Here is a 19,722-nt window from a genome sequence, read left to right as displayed (position 1 = left end):
TTTTATAGTTATTATGTAAATTATGGCATATTTCACCATAATATTATATTTACTTTTTTTTTGATTTGCTAAATTATTTCAAACTTTTTATTAATATATAAACAAACACTAATATATTTATTATATATATATATAGAATGAATGAAAATAATATATCAGAAAAGAAGGATAATGATGATGACTTTTTAAGTGGAATAGATAAATTACATTCAATAGTAACAGAAAATAATAACAATAATTATGACGAAATAAATAACATTAATAATAATAAACAAAATAACTATACTAATAATATAAATGATCATAACAATTTTAATGAAAACACACGTACTGACAAGTTCAATTTTTCTAACCATACAACAGAACTAAGTACAACAAAAAATTTACAAGAACCTTGTAATTTAGTCCCACCAGACAATAATAATCAAACAATTAATGATAAAGAATTAAAAGATAAACTTCAAAAAGAATCATCATTTGAAAATAATATAAATAAACAAAGTTTTACAAATAATAATGATACACCCACAGATACTCGTAATACAAAAAAATCGGGAAAACAATATAATAAAAAAAATAATAATGATTCTAAAGGGAAATCTTATGTAACTAAAGAAAATGGTGAAAAAAAAAGTTATAAAAAAAATTATATTAATTACATAAAATTAAATAATGCAAAATTAGAAGATACGGATTACACAAGTCATCTAGAACTTATTAATCAAAATTATTATTTTAAAGAATTAAATAATAAACCAAATATAATAAGTGATCATATTGATATTAATATATGCTACTCTAGTAAAAGTGAAAAATCTTTAGATGAAAGTGATGATGATAGTTCTACTGATTCGGTTGATAATTTTTATGAAAATATTTGTCAAGAAGATCCTTCATTAGATTTTTATAAAAATTCATTAAATCCAAAAAATACAAAAATACAATCAAATTATGAAAATTATTTTAATTCAAAAAATAATGCCACTGAAGAAATAGATGTTTTAAATAATTATATTAAAACATTAACAGAACAATCACAAAAATCATCATCTCATATGGATATTGATAATAAATTAATTAATATCTTGTCTTTGTCATTTTTAACATTTATTGATCATGTAATTTATGACTCTCATATATATGCATTAAAAAACCAAACAACTTCAGATACGCAAACAGTTAATCATATAAATAGTATATTACCTGAAGACCCATTAAAAATTCTAAATAATCCAAGTCCCACTAGTGCCGAAAATAATGACACAAAAGAAAATCAAAACACTACTACTAATAGCATGGAAAACATAATAAATAGTAATAATATGACTAACTTTGAAACATCTAAAGATAACAATGAATTAATAAATAATTCTAAAGAAACAAATGAACATAAAACACCACAAATTGTCTACAATCCTGATGTAATTAATTTATGTCTAAATAATCTATACAACCAAAAATTGGTAAACGATATTATAAATAAAAAGAAAATAAAAACCGAACATAATAACAATACTAACCAAACCGATAACAATAATAATAAAGATATTAAAAAGGATATAAACTTTTTGAATAATTATTCTCATAATGATACTAACATAACTGACATTCAAAACTCTATAAATTTTAATCATACTCAAGACTCATTTGAAATGAAATTAGCCAGTAAGTTACAACAAAGAGAAATCATTATTAACAAAATAAATGAAAAAATCAAACAAAATTCTGAAAACATATCAACTTTTGTAAATTCGAATAATTATTCTATTGAAGACATTTTTGAGCTTTAACTATTTTTATTCGAAAATTTATATCATTTACTTTGTTCTTTTTTCTATCTATATGATACTTCAGTTTTTTTTTACCTCCTGGAATTACCGTCTATAAAAAGATAACACACGAATTGCATACACTTGCATATTCGTACCCACAATTTTTTTTAAGTTCACCATCTCATTATCTATCAACATTTTTCATATTGTTTTGTTTTTACACCATTATTTAAAAATGTTTCCAAAATAGTTGGAAAATTATTTTATTTTTTTTTAAAAAACATACATTTTTTGTAATAATTTTAATTAATTATAAATTTGTACCAAACAATTTTAAACTATTAATATAATTTTTGATAACATACAATTATATTTATCAATCTCTTTATACTTATAGTTGTCAATTGATAAATATATTTTCCCCTTTAAATAGGCAAAATGATGGTAATTTCCAAATAAAATGTAAAAAATAAAAATTTCATTTTTATTAACCAAACATTTTGTTAATAAGAATTATTTTTTATCATATAATACTTCTTTTCTTTTTGCCTCCATTTTCATATTATCATCAATTTTTATTTTTTTGAAAATTTTGAAAAAATTCAAACGTGACTGCTAAAATAAAGAAAACCGAAAAAGTGAACTTTCATATTTTGTATATCATATTGAATAAGCATATTCAAAATCATTATTGCTTTACAAATTTATTTTCCTTTATTAATTTTACTAAAATTTAATACTAAGCTAGTAAAAATATTATCCAAACCTGTATAATTACAAGTTAAAAACACAAAGCAACATTAGTATAAGAACATATTCATAATATATGTAAATTATATCAATATATTTCATATGGCTATAACATCATTTTACTACTTAACTCATTTTCATTCATATCCTGATATATGAAAAAAAAGGAAACAAAATTAAAATAATGACAAAATAGAAGAAAGCTTGTTAAACTTACAAAATGACAAGAAAACGAAGTGGATTCTTTTCCATTTCTTGATCGTTTCCAGGACATTATTTGTAAATATAATAATGAAAAAAGGAAAAATAATAATTTTATATTTTCTTATAGTTATTCATATCAATTTTTATAAAAATGTTAAAATCAAAAAAAAATGGGGGAATATATTTTACTTATATAATACCCCCCCACTAAACAAACAAAAAAAAAACTTCCAACTGAAAAATAGTTGTACGTTTCTAACTGGGATTAAAGTAAGAATATTTATTCATTTTCATTTTTTTATAGACCCTCTACTAGTCCTACATAATATATTTCTTACATATGCTAACCTACACATGTATAATCACACTTTTCATTTTGTTTAGCCAAGTGGAAGTATACACCTAGGGAACTACATAGGTTGCTTATCTCCCATTATAAATCTTGAAGCTCAAAAAGAGGAAAACTACACAAATGATGCAAAACGAATAAACAAAATAATCCTAATTGCCGATCTACATAGTCTGACAAATATTAATAATATATTTTCATTAAAGCAAAATGTTGTCGACTCAGTAAAGACTATGATTTCTTTGATTATAAACATGTACATGAAAAAAAAAAACTACATCGATATCTATATAAATGACATAAATATAGAACACATTATTAAACAACTTAATATAAACATAAAGGATGATATAAATATCCAAAATCTATTATCATTTAATGATGACAATATGTATCTCAATTTATCAGAAGTATGCAAACAAAAAGACATTTTTACTTCACAACACCAAAATTTAAATACAAATAAACAAAATGATAATCATAAATTTTGTACAAAATCAAATATTAAACAAAAACATTATTTTTACATAATTAAACAATCTGATATACAACAACACACATCTCTTTATTATTTAATAAATTCTTTTTCTTCCATTAATATGCTAAACTCACATATACATATAAAAGTTAGTGAAAATAAAAAATCCTTTTCCTTATTTTCCTATCCAAATTTAATGTTATCAGATATTATGCTTTATAAACCTCACTATTTAATAATAGGGTTAGATCAAAAAAAAAACATTGAAATTATAAAAAAAATTTCAAAAAAAATTAATACATCCTTAAATAAGCATATAATTAAATTGCCCAAAATATATTCTTCAAAATTCAATATCGAAATAATGAATTTGGATGGACATAATAAAATGAGTAAAGATAAAGAATTATCAACTTGTCAAAATTTACATAAAGTTATTTATCTATTTGATAATAAAAATATAATCGAAGACAAAATTCGAAGAAGTAAAACAGATAATTACAACACATTAATATATGCTAATCATGATAGAAAAGAAATTAATAATCTTATTAATATGTATTTCTTCTTTTTTTATCATAAAATTAAAAATATATATTATAATTTAAATAATTCTAAAGAGGAAAACGATAAAATTCTTTCCCTTCAAAACTCTCTATTTTTAAATAACACTATAGAACAAAACCCCCAATCTCAGCCTATGAATATCCACAATCAACCTGACGAAAATCTGCAAAATTATAACCATCTACCCAAAACACATAATGAAAAAATTATTTTAAAAAAATATAATATCAACCCAAATTTTAATGTAAATATTATAAATAATATCCTATCTAACTATAATAATAATTATCAACATTTTAAATATGATCTGTCTCAACTAATATATAACCATTTCAGATTCTCAAAGTATTGTTATGATAAACTTCATTCCGAACATGCATTAATAAGTAATTTATTAAAGATTGGGAAACAATGCTTATATGAAAAGGCTTCCAAAACATATAAGGTAAGTTACTGCATTTAATGGTGTCAAATGCTTGGGCATGTGTAAGCCCTTTTTTATCGATAAAAATACCATTATATATTATTTTCCTTCTTTTTAGAGTTTCAAGAGAAATTTAAATATATAAATTATCCCCTATCAAGAAAATAATTGTTTATAATAATATAAGTAAACAATCCCAAACATTTTATAACAGCATCTTTCGATTATTATTCATTTTAATGTTTTTGATTTCACATTTTTATTTGTTATTTTTTTGTTATATTCCCATTTTTTTATACAACTATTAAAATTTATGATTATTTGCAAATCCATATATGGATAAACCGAACACCTATACCTTAATTTGTACCTTCAATCCTTATATATTTTTACTACTCCTATGAAAGCGGAATTATGCTTTTAAAAACGCAAGTCAGCAACGATTTCGTTTGCCGTTCTTTTTAAATTTAAATGAATTAAATTGTGTTATAAATCAGCATAAGTTTTGGGTAAGTTATATAAAGAAAAATAAGAAAAAACATAAAACAGTATAACTAATACAATTGATAAAGGCATATTATATAGCCAAATATGATATGCATGTAGACACTACTTTTTTAGTATGTGCCTACTCAAATAATAATAAGTGGAAATTATTTTAACAAATAAAAAAAAATATATTAATTAAAACTATTGAAAATGACTAAAAAAATAGGCTTTATGAAGAGATATATTCAATAATTTACAAAAAAAATATACTAAATGTGAAAATAAAAAAGGTATATCTATGATTGTAGAAATAAATAAATACGAAAAAAAAAAACAATAAACTCGGTTGTCCATATATTTATCATTGTTTATATAATTTTCGCTAATGTATTATAATTATTCTAAAACTAGTAAAGGCTATAGCTGTACTACAATTTTTTCGGCTTTGACAACTTCAAGGATCCACCACATTTAATTTTAACTAAAAAAAAGTTACATAATTAAGTATCATTACTACGAAATATAAATTATACCAAACAATTTGAATATATAAGTAGCAAATTTAATAATCCACAATAAATATGATAAACATACTCTACAATATTATCCTATATTCTTTGTACTTATTATGTAATCTCATTTTGTATATATCCATATTTAATGCTATTCTTTTTATTTCATATTTTTATACAATAGCATTTCTTCCATAATAATTTATAACTATTTTAATAAATTCATAACATTTTAATATTCCATTTTTTCTTCACCGTTTTCAATTACATTTGTAAATGTTCTTAAGACAAAAATTAAATTATCAACCTTATCAGTGTCCAAAATTTTCGTACAACCTTTAACATATGAATTTAAATTTCTTTTTTTAATTTTTTTAAACTTTTTTAAATTAATATATTTCATATCATTTAAATATCTTTTCATACAAAAATTAACATCATATTCTTTATTAACAAATTTAATAGTATTACATTCATCAAAATTCTGAACGTTCATATTATTATACAACAACATTTTATTTGTATCATTTTCCTCATCAATATAATCATCCATACTATTTGATTTTATATTTATATTTTCATAAGATTCCTCTTTTCCTTTTAAAAATAAATTTAAATTATTTTTATATTTTATAATTGGTTTATCACTACTATTTAATCTACTTGAAATATTTCCCTTTTCATATTCGGGACTACAATTTAAATAAGATAATTCATTTTTTACTCCCATACTTTTTATCCATTTATATTCATTCATTTTATCGCTAGTTTTTTTTAAAAATTCAAATAAATTCTCTTTTTCTGGATCCCCAAAATTTGATAACAAATCTATTTTATTCTCATCTTCAAAAAAATTACTATCCGTACTACTACAATCGTCTACATTTTTTAAATTAATAACATCAGTTTCTAAAAAATATTCATTTAATGATGAATTTACTGAAAAAGATCTTTTCCTTTTTACTACATATTTATCCTGTTTTTTTAAAAAATTATTATTATATATCTTAAATCGTAAAAGACTAATTAAATTATTACCATTATTTTTAATCATACTACTATTATCTACTATTCCCTTATCACATATTTCCTCAATACTTATATCTGATGCATATCCCCTTTTATAATGAATTTTTAAAATATTATTTCTTTTTCTACTATTCCCTTTTCTCTTCTTTATTTCAATTATATTATGTGTATCATCATAATTATATTCCATTCGATTTATGCTTTTATCCACCTCATTGAAATTGTTGATATTATTGATATGTTGTATATTTTTTTCATTATTTATAGATGAATTACTATTTAAGACATTCTCTTTCTTTTCACTATTATCATCACTACTAAACAAACTATAATTAAATTTATCTTCATTTTTGGGTTTTTTTAATTTTTTTTTTTCATAAATATTTCCCTTTGATATTTTATCTTCTTTATTTAAATTATGATTTTTACTATTATTATAATCTTCATTTTTTAAATCTATTTCATTAGGGTCACTATTAGTATCACTATTATTGTCACTAATGGAATCTTCTTCATATATACTTTTATAATTATTCATTAACTTTTTCTTCTTTTTTTTTTTCTTATTTATTCGACGTAAATCATTATTATTGTTATCTTTTCCTTTTTTCAAAAACCCATGCTTATTATATTTTTCACTTTTACTATCCCCCTTTTTTGATACTGTATGTTCATCCCTTTTTTCATTATCTTCTTTCTTATTCTTTTTTACATTACTATGGACTTTTTTATTTTTATTATCAACTTCATTATTATTTTCTTCTCTTTGCTGTTCTATTTTTTTAAACATATTCTCATAATATTGGATTTTTTTCAATTCCCTAGCACTAAGTTGTGGATTAAATGTATCTTTCTTTTCACTTTTTCCATCATCTTCTATTTTTTTAACTTTATTATCATTTTTTTTCCGTTTCATTTTATTATCATCCCCCATTTGATTTCCCTTCTTCATTTTCTTCTTTCCTTTCCTCTTCCTCTTTTTTTTGATTGACCTATTTTTATTATGAAACCTTTATGGCAACATAAAAAATAAGAATGAAAAAAATTATAGAGAATAATTTTATACTTATTATGCATATGTACATAACTTAAGCTATAAACATCTCTATTCTTTTTTTCCCTTTAACCTTAAAACATTCTCTATTTTTAATTATAACTCCCCATTTCGAAATATTTTTTTACTTCACTTTCAATAAACTTTTTTCTATATCCTTCCTCATATAAGAATTACATTATTATAAAACTTATATATACAACTTATTAAAAATAATGCTAATTTTTATACAAAGCATTTTTCAAAATATGCGGTATTATTATTTTTTTTAAAGAAAATTAAATTAAAAAAAAAAAAAAATCTATATATGCATAGTATCTTTTTTTTGGGGGGGTAAAAAAATGATGTACTTATCATCAATTAAAATTATTTCATAATATATTTTTTTAAAAATTATCAAAAAAATATCAACAAATTTTTTTCCTATTTTTTTAAATCAAATTCTTTTAATTTATCTTTTTCGTTAAAATATTATTAGTATGTATATATTTTTTTTCTTTTCTTTCAACTCCAAAAAAATCATAGAAAGAAAAAAAAACAGTATTCATAATTCTACTGACTAATTTAAATATACATATAAACCTATACCCAAGTTCACATATTTCACATCATATTTGAAATATTACTGCAAACAAATATCAATAATTAAAATCACAATAAACATAATTCTTTTATTATATATATTTTTTTTTTAAGTTAATAAAAACATTATGACCAGACAGCTTTCCATTGCTTGGTCAATACACAAAATGAAGACCGAATAAAAAAATATATAAAATATATACACGGGAAAAATAAATTATTTCATAAAAAATGAAACCTCAAATTTAGGTTTACGAATATACTTGAAAAACAATGTTTTAATAAAATAAATATACAAACTAATAATTATTTACCAAAATTGCATATAAAAACTTTTGCAATCATTTTTAAACAACTCCTCTATACATATTATCTTCATCAATGGGTTTAATATGCCACTATGTTTGTATGCAACATATACATAGTGTATCCAAATTATTTCATATAGTGGGATATAGTTATTTCCGTCTTTTCTTTATCTTACCCTTATTTTTATTAAAATTTTTATGAATTTTAAAATCACCCTTATGATCATTCTCATTTTTTTTATTCAATTCAAATTTACTATTCTTATCTTTTTTATTTGGTAAAATATTTAACTTTAAATCTCTTATAATTGAACGATAACTTTTTAGTTTTTTTTTCATATTTTGTTCTTCATCCTCATCATCCTCTTCTTCATCTAATTTTCTTTTCTTTTTATTCTTCTTTTTTGTTTTATCATTATTATTATGCTTTTTACTACGATTATTATTATCTTCATTTGGTTTATTGGTTTCCATTTTTTCTTTTCCATCTTTATTTAAATATCCTTTTGATTTCATTACTTCATTTTTGAAATTCATTTTTCTTAATTTTGATTTTTCTTTACTTGATATAAACCATGTTTTTTTAGGTCTATTATATATTTCATCTTTAAATGTAATTAAATTTTTTATTTTATTAATAGATATATCTGATTTTTCGATTTCTTTTTCAACATTTTCATTCTCCAAAATTTCTTCCATTTTTTTTTTATTTTTTTTTATTATACTATCCCAATGTAATATATTTTCTTCTGATATAACTCTTTTATATATTTTTGAATTATTATTTTTTTTTACACCTTTTATTATTTTTTTCAAATTTTCTTTTTCTTTAGGTAAATAAAAAGTACAAGCTGTTCCTTTTTTTCCTATTCTTGCTGTCCTACCTATCCTATGTACATATTTCACTACATTAGCAGGTAAACTATAATTAATAATATATTTTACATGATCTATATCTATTCCTCTTGATGCTAACTCAGTACATAATAAAAAATCAACCTCTTGATTTTTAAATTTTAATATAGATTCAATTCTCTTTTTTTGTGTCATTAAACCATGTAATTCTTCACATTTAAAATTAAGTAATTTTAATAATATATACATTAAATGAGTTTCCTTTCTTGTCTTAAAAAAAATTATACAATTACTTTTATATACCTCATTACATAAATGTAAAAGAGATGCTTTTCTATATTTTTCATTAATAATATTTAAAAATTCTTGATGTAAATTTTCAGATATTTTAAAACTTTTTAGATTCTTATTTGTTTGTTTGTTTTTACTTCCAGATTGAATAAATATAGGATTACGTAATGAAAAACTAGCTAGCTCTTTTATATCTTTTGTTAATGTTGCTGAAAAAAATAATATCTGTTTTTTAAATTTACAAACATCTAATATTTTTAAACACTCCTCTTTAAAACCTAATTCTAATAATTTATCTGCTTCATCAAAAATCACTATTTCTAAATAATCTATAAAATCATTAGAAGAATTTAATAATAAATCTAAAATCCTACCAGGTGTACATACAAATATATCTTTCTTTTTTTTATATTCATTTTCTTGTTCCTTTGGATCTATACCACCACAAAAAAGAGAACAAGTTATTGGTGAATATTTTATTAAACTATTTATGACATCATAACATTGCATAGCAAGCTCCCTAGTTGGTAAAAGTATTAATGCTTTTGTTATATTTACACTTTTTCTATTTTCTCTTCTCATTTTTATATTTGGACTATACAATAATCTTTCTAACATTGGTAATACAAATGCTAATGTTTTACCTGACCCTGTTTCTGAGTTAGCTAAAATACTTTTCCCTTCCAATGCTAATGGAATAACATCTTTTTGTATATGCGTTGGATTTTCAAATTTTAATTCATATAAAACTTTTAAAAGTGGCTTAGAAATATGTAAATCACTCCATAACGTATTTTTTTCGATCAATAAATTTTCCTTCTCTTCATTTTCCACTCCCTCAACCATTTCATCATCATTTAAATTGCTATATTCTTTGTTTTCCTTTTCAATTTTGTCTTCCATTTTATTTAATTGATTTTTATTTTATTTTTCACGTCCATAAAATGTTTTCAATTTCAATAAATCGCGTAGAGTTATATATACCACTATATTTTGTCGTATTATACATACAAATTTATATTATATAAATTTATCCAATTTTGTTTTATTTACTTTGTATGTAATACAATCATATTTTTAAAACTCTTACATTATGTTAAAATGTTTAAGTAAAAAAAAGAAAAAAAATACATAAATAAGTATAAATATATATATAAATGTAGAATATGAATAAAAATTTAACAACATAGATCTTTAAAATTATTATGCATTTGTAATATTTAATTATAAGAGCCTATCCATAATATATATATATTTATCATATTTATTTTTCACCTTACTTATTCTTCAATTTTTTTTTTTTGTATTTTATAAAAATGTAATAAAAATATATATATGCATATACTTCAAAATTGTTATGCCATACCATATTTTTCAAAGGGCAATTCGGGGGACGGTATATAAGAAAAAATAATAAAAAAATAAATAATGTGATAATATTTACCTTGTAAACAATTGATGTATAATTGAAAAAAAATATTTATTTTGTTCTAGATTTTCAAAACTTAATAACCCATATTTTATAAAAATATACTTAATTTTGTTTATATAGTTTATGATTTCCATAAAATAAAAAATAACTGCCGGTTGTATCGAACAGCCGCTATGTATATACCTACACTCATATATATATTTTTTTATGTACAATTTTATTCTCATTTGACTTATAAACATATTTTATTTTTATTACATTTTTTAAAACATTTATAATATACATGCAAAACTGTCCTTAACTTTGTAATGCTACAAAAAATGAACTTTGCTATATGTAAAAATATATACATTGTGTGATATTACTTTTTTATTATTTTCTATATACAGTTATCACACATAATTATTTTATAATATATTTTTTTTAAAAAAAACAAAACAAAATGCAACTATACCTTTTTACATATCCTCTAATTTACAAACAAAATTGTCTATTTTATTAGACTGCATCCAAATTGGAAAATTAACAAAACGATTAAATTATTAAAGAATGTCATATATATAATATTATCGTTTTTCAAAAATAGGTACATAAAGGAATTACATATTAATACATATGTAAATTCTTTGATTAAAATTATATAAAAATAATGCTTAAATGCAGAAAGGGATATGAACATCCCTTACGGTTAGTTCAAACAAAATTCTTCACTACAGTTGCAGATAAAATAAATTATAATAATAAATATAACAAAATTTTGACAAACAATATAAATAATAATGATTTATTCTCAAAATATATTAAAGTAAAAAATATAAATAATTATAATTTTTTTTTTTATGGTATATTACATGGACAAGTAGAAGGGAAAAGTTCGAGTGGTATGGACTGCTCGGAATTACTTAACAAAATAAACCCTCATTATATTTTTTTAGAGTTATGTGAAACACGACTAAATAGATTATTTTTTAAACTTTCAAATAAAGATCAAATAAATAATTATAAAAATAATAATTATTCAAAATTCACATATTTACCACGTATACATAATGGATTTATGCAAGATGAATATTTGCCTATACTTGAAAAATGTATAAAAAATAAAAAATTTAATTTTTTTTTATTTGATAGAAATATTAATACTATAAAAAATAGATTAGATTATAAACTTTTATATGATACAAAGTCTTATAAACAATTCTTTAATTATTGCATTGAGTCTATAGCTTTACGACACTATTCTTTTGATGCCTTTATAAATCTCTACAAAGATTATGCTTTGAAAAATCGTGAAAATAAAAACAATTGTATTAATGAAATAAAAGAGGAAAATCATCGAAATTCAGGGGAAAAAGAAAATAATATTAACAGTTGCAATACTGATCCTAATTCAGAGTTCCAAAACGGGAAATCCACCTGTTCAAACTCACACACAGCTGATCAGCAAAACAAATGGCATAGTAACATATTTGAAGATGCAGATTGCTTAAAAAAATTGGATATACTAAATATTTTAAATGAAAGATTAATGACTATTTCAAAATCTACTTATCATGTACTAGTAGAAGAGAAAGTTAAATATGGAGCATATAATATTTGGTGCTCTATATTAAATAATGAAACAAATTTTTTTGAAAATCAAGAAAAAAAAACTATTGTTATTATATGTAATGCTAATATACTTGAAAATTTAACTCAAGAATTTAATATAGCATATTTAAATATATCTAAAAAATATACAAATTCAAAAAATAATAATACATCACAAGTATTAATATTTGAAAACCCTTATAGTTCTTATAATGATGATATAAAACCACATTGGCCACTTATATTTATTAAATATTATATCATCCCATATTTTATTCTATATTTTGTTTTAAATACGTCTTATAATTTATTTTCTTGGATCTACAAATCTAATTTTCAAACAAACCATCCACTATCACACGATATCATAGACATTAAGGTATAAAACAATCTTAAAACCTCAAAAATTATAACACAAATATGGATAAATAATTCAATAAAATAATAATATTAATCTATACACACATATATCCATACTATATCTTTCTCTTTTCCAATCAAAAGAGGCTATTTTTTTTTTGTATTCATAATGACAAGTGATGTTTTTTTTTCACCCTTTTCATTTTTAAGTACTCAAACTTTTTATTATAATTAAATTATTATTACAAAAATAAAAATATAATTAAAAATATGGATAGAAAAATGAAAAAACTTTTTATGCCTTTCCCTATAACATATAAATATATATTTTTAAGAAATATTTATGGGGTAAAAAAATGTGCATATCTTATTTTTTTTTAATATTTTTTCTCCAAGTACGTATTTAATACACCTTTTCATTCTTTTACTTTTAACTTAACTTTTTTTATTTATTATAAACTCATAAAGTATCAATTAAATTTATATACATTTTTTTGCATTATTATCATTTCTTTAATTTTTTTAATTATCAATCATTTCACAATATCACTGTAGCGTATTTATTTTTTATAAATGGAGAGCCATCATAAATACCGTGTTTTATTAATAATATAAATGTATATATAATAATTTTTAAAAATTCAAATCAAATATAAACTAGCTATATCCTATAAAATAATATAAACCATATATATAAATCTATACCCTTTTAATATAACTACAATTTTCTATATCCCTCTATCAGCCTCATTTAATAATATATTTACTAGCCATACCCTTTGTATTATTACATATATATATATATGTGTGTAACAATTCAAAATTCTCTTAAATATGATTATTAATTTTTTATATTATTAAAAAAAATAAATAAAAATGGACAATTTAAATGAAAATATTAATACCCATTCTAAGAAGGGAAATTTTATTGTATTTGAAGGAGTTGATAGGTATACAAATTGAAGTACTCATTTTTTTTAACACTACACCAACATATATACACTTTCAAAAAGACTGACTACTATCATATATTATCCATTTAGCTATCTCAAATTTAATAATACATTTTTTGTTTCAATTTTATTAGATCGGGAAAATCAACACAATCAAAACTATTTGTAGACTATCTCAAAAATAACAACATTCAAGTGAAGCATTTATGCTTTCCAAGTATACAACATTAAAAAAAAAAAAAAACTAGCTAAAAATACACACAAATAAAAAAAAAAAATTATATTTTTTTTTTATTTAAGATAGGGAAACCACTATTGGAAAAATAATTGCTAATTATTTAAAAATGGAAAACGCATTTTCAAATGAAACAATTCATTTATTATTTTCTGCAAACCGATGGGAAATGATGTTATAATTTTTTTTTACTTTATACTTATTAATACATAGGACTATATATATCACTATATAAAATCAAATAACTTAGCCATATATTCACATCCCATTCATATTTCTTTTTATTATAAACATTTTAGGGATGAAATAAAAAATTTACTTATGAATGGTATATGGGTTGTTTGCGATAGATATGCATATTCTGGAGTAGCTTATTCATCAGGAGCATTGGTATGATTACACATATTCATACATAGTGTATATATAATACAAAATAAATAACTTATTTAGTCTATTTTTCTACATTTTAACAATTTTTATTATTTTTGAAGAAATTGTCAAAAGAGTGGTGTATGAATCCAGATAAAGGCCTCATCAAACCTGATGCTGTTTGCTATTTAAACCTCCCTCCTAATCACGCACAAAACAGATCGGAATACGGTATGCACATACACATGCTCATATATATACATAGAAAGAGAGAGAAGGAGAAATACTTACCTATACTTGCTAATTTGTACATTCCGAGTCCTGATGGCTTACTCTCAAATACGTAGTTATATATTTTTCTCCCATACTATTTACAATAATTTTAACTACTACCATTTTATCCACATTTTAGGTAAAGAAATTTATGAAAAATTTGAAGTTCAAAAACGAATTTATGAAGCATATAAACATTTTTCAAATGAGGATTATTGGATAAACATAGACGCAACAAAAAGTATACAAGTAAGGCATCCACAAATTATAATTATATATATAACATCATAAATATTAATAAACTTTTTTGAATTTTATAAAATATTTATGAACAAATTATTTATATTAATAAGTCATAAAAAATAGTAACATATTAATTCTATCGGCTTGTCACTTTTTTAGGAAATACATAACACCATAGTTGAAGAAATTTCAAAAAAATGCCCCTCCAAAAATACACAATTTGAGTACTTATGGTCTTAAATATTAAATCATGCTAATTATTTTTTTCATAAAATAATTGTACATATTTTTCATAATTTCAGTGAGCAGTTTTCTCACAGTTTTTAAATGTTAATCTAAGTTACTTATTATATTATAACTTATTAATTTTTTTTGTGTGTGTGCATTTTTTGTATAAAACTGTAAAAAGACATATAAATTTATTATTATCTTATACAAAAGTATAATTATTATTTGTTTCAAATCGAAAACGCATATTCATTATTATAAAATATAAAAAAAAATATAGTCACAATGCTGAATATTTAAAAATTGTGACAACATTGTATAAAACAAAAAGTGGTTAAGCCAAGAAATGCTCATTTAAGTCGAGGTTGCATAAATTTATTATATCTTGAAAATGCACAAAAATGAAAAAAAATATATATATAATCAAACCTTTAAATTGTGCATACAATTATCAGACTTTTAAGTTCTATCATGCATCTTTCTAACAATTTAAGGGTGCCTAAAAAAATAGTTCTTCGTTTTCCAAATTTTATAAAAAGGATAATATAAAATATGTCATGTCTATTTAAAAATAATTAAAGCAGAATTTTGATATTAAACGGTTTAACATTCTCATTGTTTATTTTTATATTTGCCAATTCTATTTATTCAGTCCTATTCGTTTTTTCATAATTGATCATACTATTTGCACCTTGTTATATTAAATTTTTTTTCTCCTTCCTATATATTAATGTAAACATCGGTATTAATAGCTAGTTAGACTTTACAAACAATTTTTTGCATGTTATAGTGTCTAAAAATTTATTTGAATTGGTATTTTCTTCAATTTTATTAAACTCAATTGTTTCAGTTTGAACATATTCTTCTTTCACTCTACTAGAAATTGGACTATTTTTATTTTTATCACTATCTATATCCTCAATAGAAAATTTTGTTTTTTTATTTTCTTCAGTTTGTTCGGAATCATTAATATTAATAGATGATTCAGGACTAATATTTAAATTATTATTAAATTCAATGTTATTATTTTTTTTAAAAAATGTGAACCTTTTAGTAAACTGTCTAATAATAAAACTTCTTTTATCTAAACATGGATCTCCAATAAGTATACTATCCCTAGATTTTGGTACGCTTTTAAATTTTTTACTAATTTTTATATCAGCATCTGTTAAGTCTTTAATATTTATTCTGTTAATTTCTAAATTATCCCCATTTATCCAGCTTTTAGAACTATAATTAGGATCATGCATAATTATAGGGGGATATAAATCTTCTTGAAATATATTTGGATTCTTTCTTGGTACATAAAAGGATATAGGTTTAATACTTTTATTATTTTCATTTTTATATATTCTACCTATTTCACATTTATATATATTACATACTTGTTTTGGTAAAAATCCAAATGATTTAAATGGTAAACATGATTTATATTCATTTATTTTTCTTAAAACTCCTTCAGAATGTTGATAGTATCGACAATTACCATCACCTTTACCAATTACATATATAATCCCTATACTTTCATCATAGTGTGGTAATAAAGGTGCAGATGCATTATCTATAGATATTGTACTAATAGGATCGGATATATTTTTAAGATCCCATAATTTTATTTCTCTCATATAATTTTTACAAAAACCAGTACTTAATATATAATTCTCATTCCCACTATATCCATCTATCCATATATTTTTTGCACATTTACCACCTGTATGAGCAATAAAACTTGTACATATTTTTTCTTGTCGTGGATCTATTATATGAAGCTTTTTATTTAAACATGTTGCACTTAATAATGTACCCGTATAATTCCATTTTAGTGATGTTAATTTTTGAGGCATACTTATATTAAAAGCCTTTTTCTCATTTTCAATATCCCATATATTTACAGTTGAATCAAAACTAGAGGAACTTAAAATATAATAATTTAATGGATTCCAATCAATTATTGTTACTTTTTTTTTATGCCCGTTTAATATACATAATGGATTTTTTATTTCTTCTGGTTTATCTTCTTTATTACATACTTCCCAAATTCTTATAGACATGTCTTCAGAACTAGATGCAATAACTTCACTATAACATGGATTAAACTGAATATCTAATATGGTAGATGTATGTCCTTTTAATTTATATACAGGTGGATTTCTGTACATATTTTCTAATTTTATGACTCCTATTACCCCTCCCCCTTGAACTTGCCAGGGTGTCTTTAAAAAAAAATATATATATTCTTTTTTATAACTTATAAAATTTTAAGAACCATATTTTCGATAAATTGCGACACATTTGCGCCTTTCATCGAAAACGAGTAAAATATCTTTTATTTTTTTTAACTTTTTTATTTTTTTTTTACTGCTATATATTCAGAACTACATGCTATCCCACACGATTCGGTGATCCTCGTACAGATTTGCAAATCATCGAAGGTACTGTTCCATGGGTCCGCTAAAAAGGAAATATAATATCCATATGTATATACACACAATTTTATATAATATCTCTTTCAATTTTCACTCTGTTTTTCACTCTGTTTTTATTGGCTTACAATACAAATTTTTGATACAAGGAATGTCGCTCGCCATTTTGGTTCATAAAATATTTAAAGTTTGTCGAAAAAAAATATAAACAAGTACATGCACATATATATACACTCCCTCACTATCCTTAACTAACCATAAAGAAATTATTTTTAAAAAACAAATATAAATAGACAACTTTTGGTATTACATATGTTTTTAATCATTTGTTAAAGATTATCTATAAAAATAATATCCTTAACAAAATTCTTAGTACTAAAACAATCCTTCAAAAATTTCTAAATATGCTCTTAGTTTACATTATCTTTATTATATATAGAACAATTCTATTCAAATCCAAATAGACATAATTTAATTTTTATTTTTCGAACTCCTTCACTCATATATGTCTATTTGCACAAATTAATAAATTTCCTATTCAAATTATTCCTTAAAATGAATCTAGCCATTTTTCATATTTAAACCATAATCAAATAATATTTTTTTATATGTGCTTTGGAAAGGGTAAATAAAATTCTAGTTTTTTTTTTAGCTACCCACTTTGAAAAATGAAAATAAAACATTATTTTACACACATTAAATATTTCAAATAAAATATACATATTAATATATTTATTATAGGACTCATTAATTTAATATTTATACTCATGCAAGTCAAAAAAATAAAAATATTAATTTACTAATCTTATAAACATTTCTACTTATAAATTGCCTTTATAATATTTTCATTCCCCTCATTTTTTTTTCCTTACTACCAAAACAAAACAACTATATTAATTACAACCATAAAAAGAAGAAAAATTTATTTTTTCATTTTTTTTAATTAAACTAAAAAATAGTTGAAACAATAGTTTGTATGTATATTTTATTTTCTCTATACATAGGATCTCTATATATGCAAAAAATTAGGGGATCATACACACAAATATGTACTATATAAACATATTTTATAAAAAATTAACACTTAAAAAATACACCAATAAAATTTATAAAAAACATATTAAAAATTACAAATAATAAAATTAAAAAAAATCATATGGTGTGTAATCTTTATCAATAAGTTTGATATATAACAATATTATTATAAGACTCACTATAATTATGAAACTGTAACAAGCCAAAGAAACATAAAGGTTTTCCTTTGCGATTATCTTAATTATCGTATCCTTTTATAAAAAAAAAAAATTATATATTCATATAAATAATGCTTCATATGTGAAATACATTAAATACAAAAATGTCTATATGCATTTTTTAATCTTAAGGATAATTTTTTTTTCTAAATCCTACTATTGCTCCCCAAGCACAAATTATTCCAAGTATACAAAAAAGGTAATCTAAAAAAAAAATATAAATATATTTTGGAATATATATTTATACATATTTTAACATAATATAAAAGGATATAAGACATCCCCCATAAATCAATAATTATTCTTTAAAAAATATATTCTATAAAGTTACTTAATATAGTAAGGATTTTTTTGGAGTAGTTATAAAATGTATAATGACTCGCTTGGTTATCGTTTTGATTTCTTAAATTATTTCGGTTGTGATCAGAAACTAAGTTTGTATCTTCTCTTGTGACTGAAACACTACTACCAGAATCTGTACGCTTTGGTTTTTTTGGAAAATTCAAAATTCCATTCAAATTAAAATTACTCTTTTCTTTTTCCATTTATTATTTTAATACTAATTCATTCAAAGTTTAAGTATAAAATATAATGGTACAATCAACCCTCTAATATAAATTCAGCACAAAAGCAATTTAAATAAAGAATGCATATATCGAAGAATGATAACATCTAATTTTTTATGTATCTTACTTAAGT

General features: G+C 21.6%; 8 protein-coding genes across 8 annotated transcripts; 4 read left to right on the top strand and 4 right to left on the bottom strand.

The window, feature by feature from the left end:
• Nucleotides 1-137: 137 nt before the first annotated feature.
• Nucleotides 138-1,790, top strand: PVVCY_1406680 (conserved Plasmodium protein, unknown function; the record flags this gene model as incomplete). The annotated part of the gene is made up of 1 exon (XM_008624366.1): nt 138-1,790. One exon carries the CDS (start codon nt 138-140, stop codon nt 1,788-1,790), a length of 1,653 nt encoding a protein of 550 aa, XP_008622588.1.
• Nucleotides 1,791-2,813: 1,023 nt separating this feature from the next.
• Nucleotides 2,814-4,689, top strand: PVVCY_1406670 (tryptophan--tRNA ligase, putative; the record flags this gene model as incomplete). The annotated part of the gene is made up of 3 exons (XM_008624367.1): nt 2,814-2,996; nt 3,111-4,565; nt 4,663-4,689. The coding sequence occupies 3 exons, from the start codon at nt 2,814-2,816 to the stop codon at nt 4,687-4,689; spliced, it is 1,665 nt and encodes a 554-aa protein (XP_008622589.1).
• A 1,088-nt stretch (nt 4,690-5,777) lies between these two features.
• PVVCY_1406660 (conserved Plasmodium protein, unknown function) lies at nt 5,778-7,526 on the bottom strand (the record flags this gene model as incomplete). The annotated part of the gene is made up of 1 exon (XM_008624368.1): nt 5,778-7,526. The coding sequence occupies one exon, from the start codon at nt 7,524-7,526 to the stop codon at nt 5,778-5,780; it is 1,749 nt and encodes a 582-aa protein (XP_008622590.1).
• Nucleotides 7,527-8,668: 1,142 nt separating this feature from the next.
• Nucleotides 8,669-10,567, bottom strand: PVVCY_1406650 (ATP-dependent RNA helicase DRS1, putative; the record flags this gene model as incomplete). Its single annotated transcript, XM_008624369.2, has 1 exon — nt 8,669-10,567. One exon carries the CDS (start codon nt 10,565-10,567, stop codon nt 8,669-8,671), a length of 1,899 nt encoding a protein of 632 aa, XP_008622591.2.
• A 1,178-nt stretch (nt 10,568-11,745) lies between these two features.
• PVVCY_1406640 (conserved Plasmodium protein, unknown function) lies at nt 11,746-13,071 on the top strand (the record flags this gene model as incomplete). Its single annotated transcript, XM_008624370.2, has 1 exon — nt 11,746-13,071. The coding sequence occupies one exon, from the start codon at nt 11,746-11,748 to the stop codon at nt 13,069-13,071; it is 1,326 nt and encodes a 441-aa protein (XP_008622592.2).
• An 851-nt stretch (nt 13,072-13,922) lies between these two features.
• Nucleotides 13,923-15,359, top strand: PVVCY_1406630 (thymidylate kinase, putative; the record flags this gene model as incomplete). Its single annotated transcript, XM_008624371.2, has 7 exons — nt 13,923-13,996; nt 14,134-14,216; nt 14,300-14,408; nt 14,534-14,624; nt 14,726-14,834; nt 15,016-15,125; nt 15,279-15,359. 7 exons carry the CDS (start codon nt 13,923-13,925, stop codon nt 15,357-15,359), a joined length of 657 nt encoding a protein of 218 aa, XP_008622593.1.
• A 740-nt stretch (nt 15,360-16,099) lies between these two features.
• PVVCY_1406620 (coronin, putative) lies at nt 16,100-17,935 on the bottom strand (the record flags this gene model as incomplete). Its single annotated transcript, XM_008624372.2, has 3 exons — nt 16,100-17,560; nt 17,707-17,798; nt 17,899-17,935. 3 exons carry the CDS (start codon nt 17,933-17,935, stop codon nt 16,100-16,102), a joined length of 1,590 nt encoding a protein of 529 aa, XP_008622594.2.
• A 977-nt stretch (nt 17,936-18,912) lies between these two features.
• PVVCY_1406610 (conserved Plasmodium protein, unknown function) lies at nt 18,913-19,568 on the bottom strand (the record flags this gene model as incomplete). Its single annotated transcript, XM_008624373.2, has 3 exons — nt 18,913-19,056; nt 19,181-19,227; nt 19,355-19,568. The coding sequence occupies 3 exons, from the start codon at nt 19,566-19,568 to the stop codon at nt 18,913-18,915; spliced, it is 405 nt and encodes a 134-aa protein (XP_008622595.2).
• Nucleotides 19,569-19,722: the final 154 nt, after the last annotated feature.

This window comes from Plasmodium vinckei (genome assembly GCF_900681995.1).
Source record: "Plasmodium vinckei vinckei genome assembly, chromosome: PVVCY_14".
Taxonomy (NCBI): Eukaryota; Apicomplexa; class Aconoidasida; order Haemosporida; family Plasmodiidae; genus Plasmodium; species Plasmodium vinckei.
Note: the sequence above shows the minus strand (reverse complement) of the source record. Positions and strands in the feature narration are given on the sequence as shown.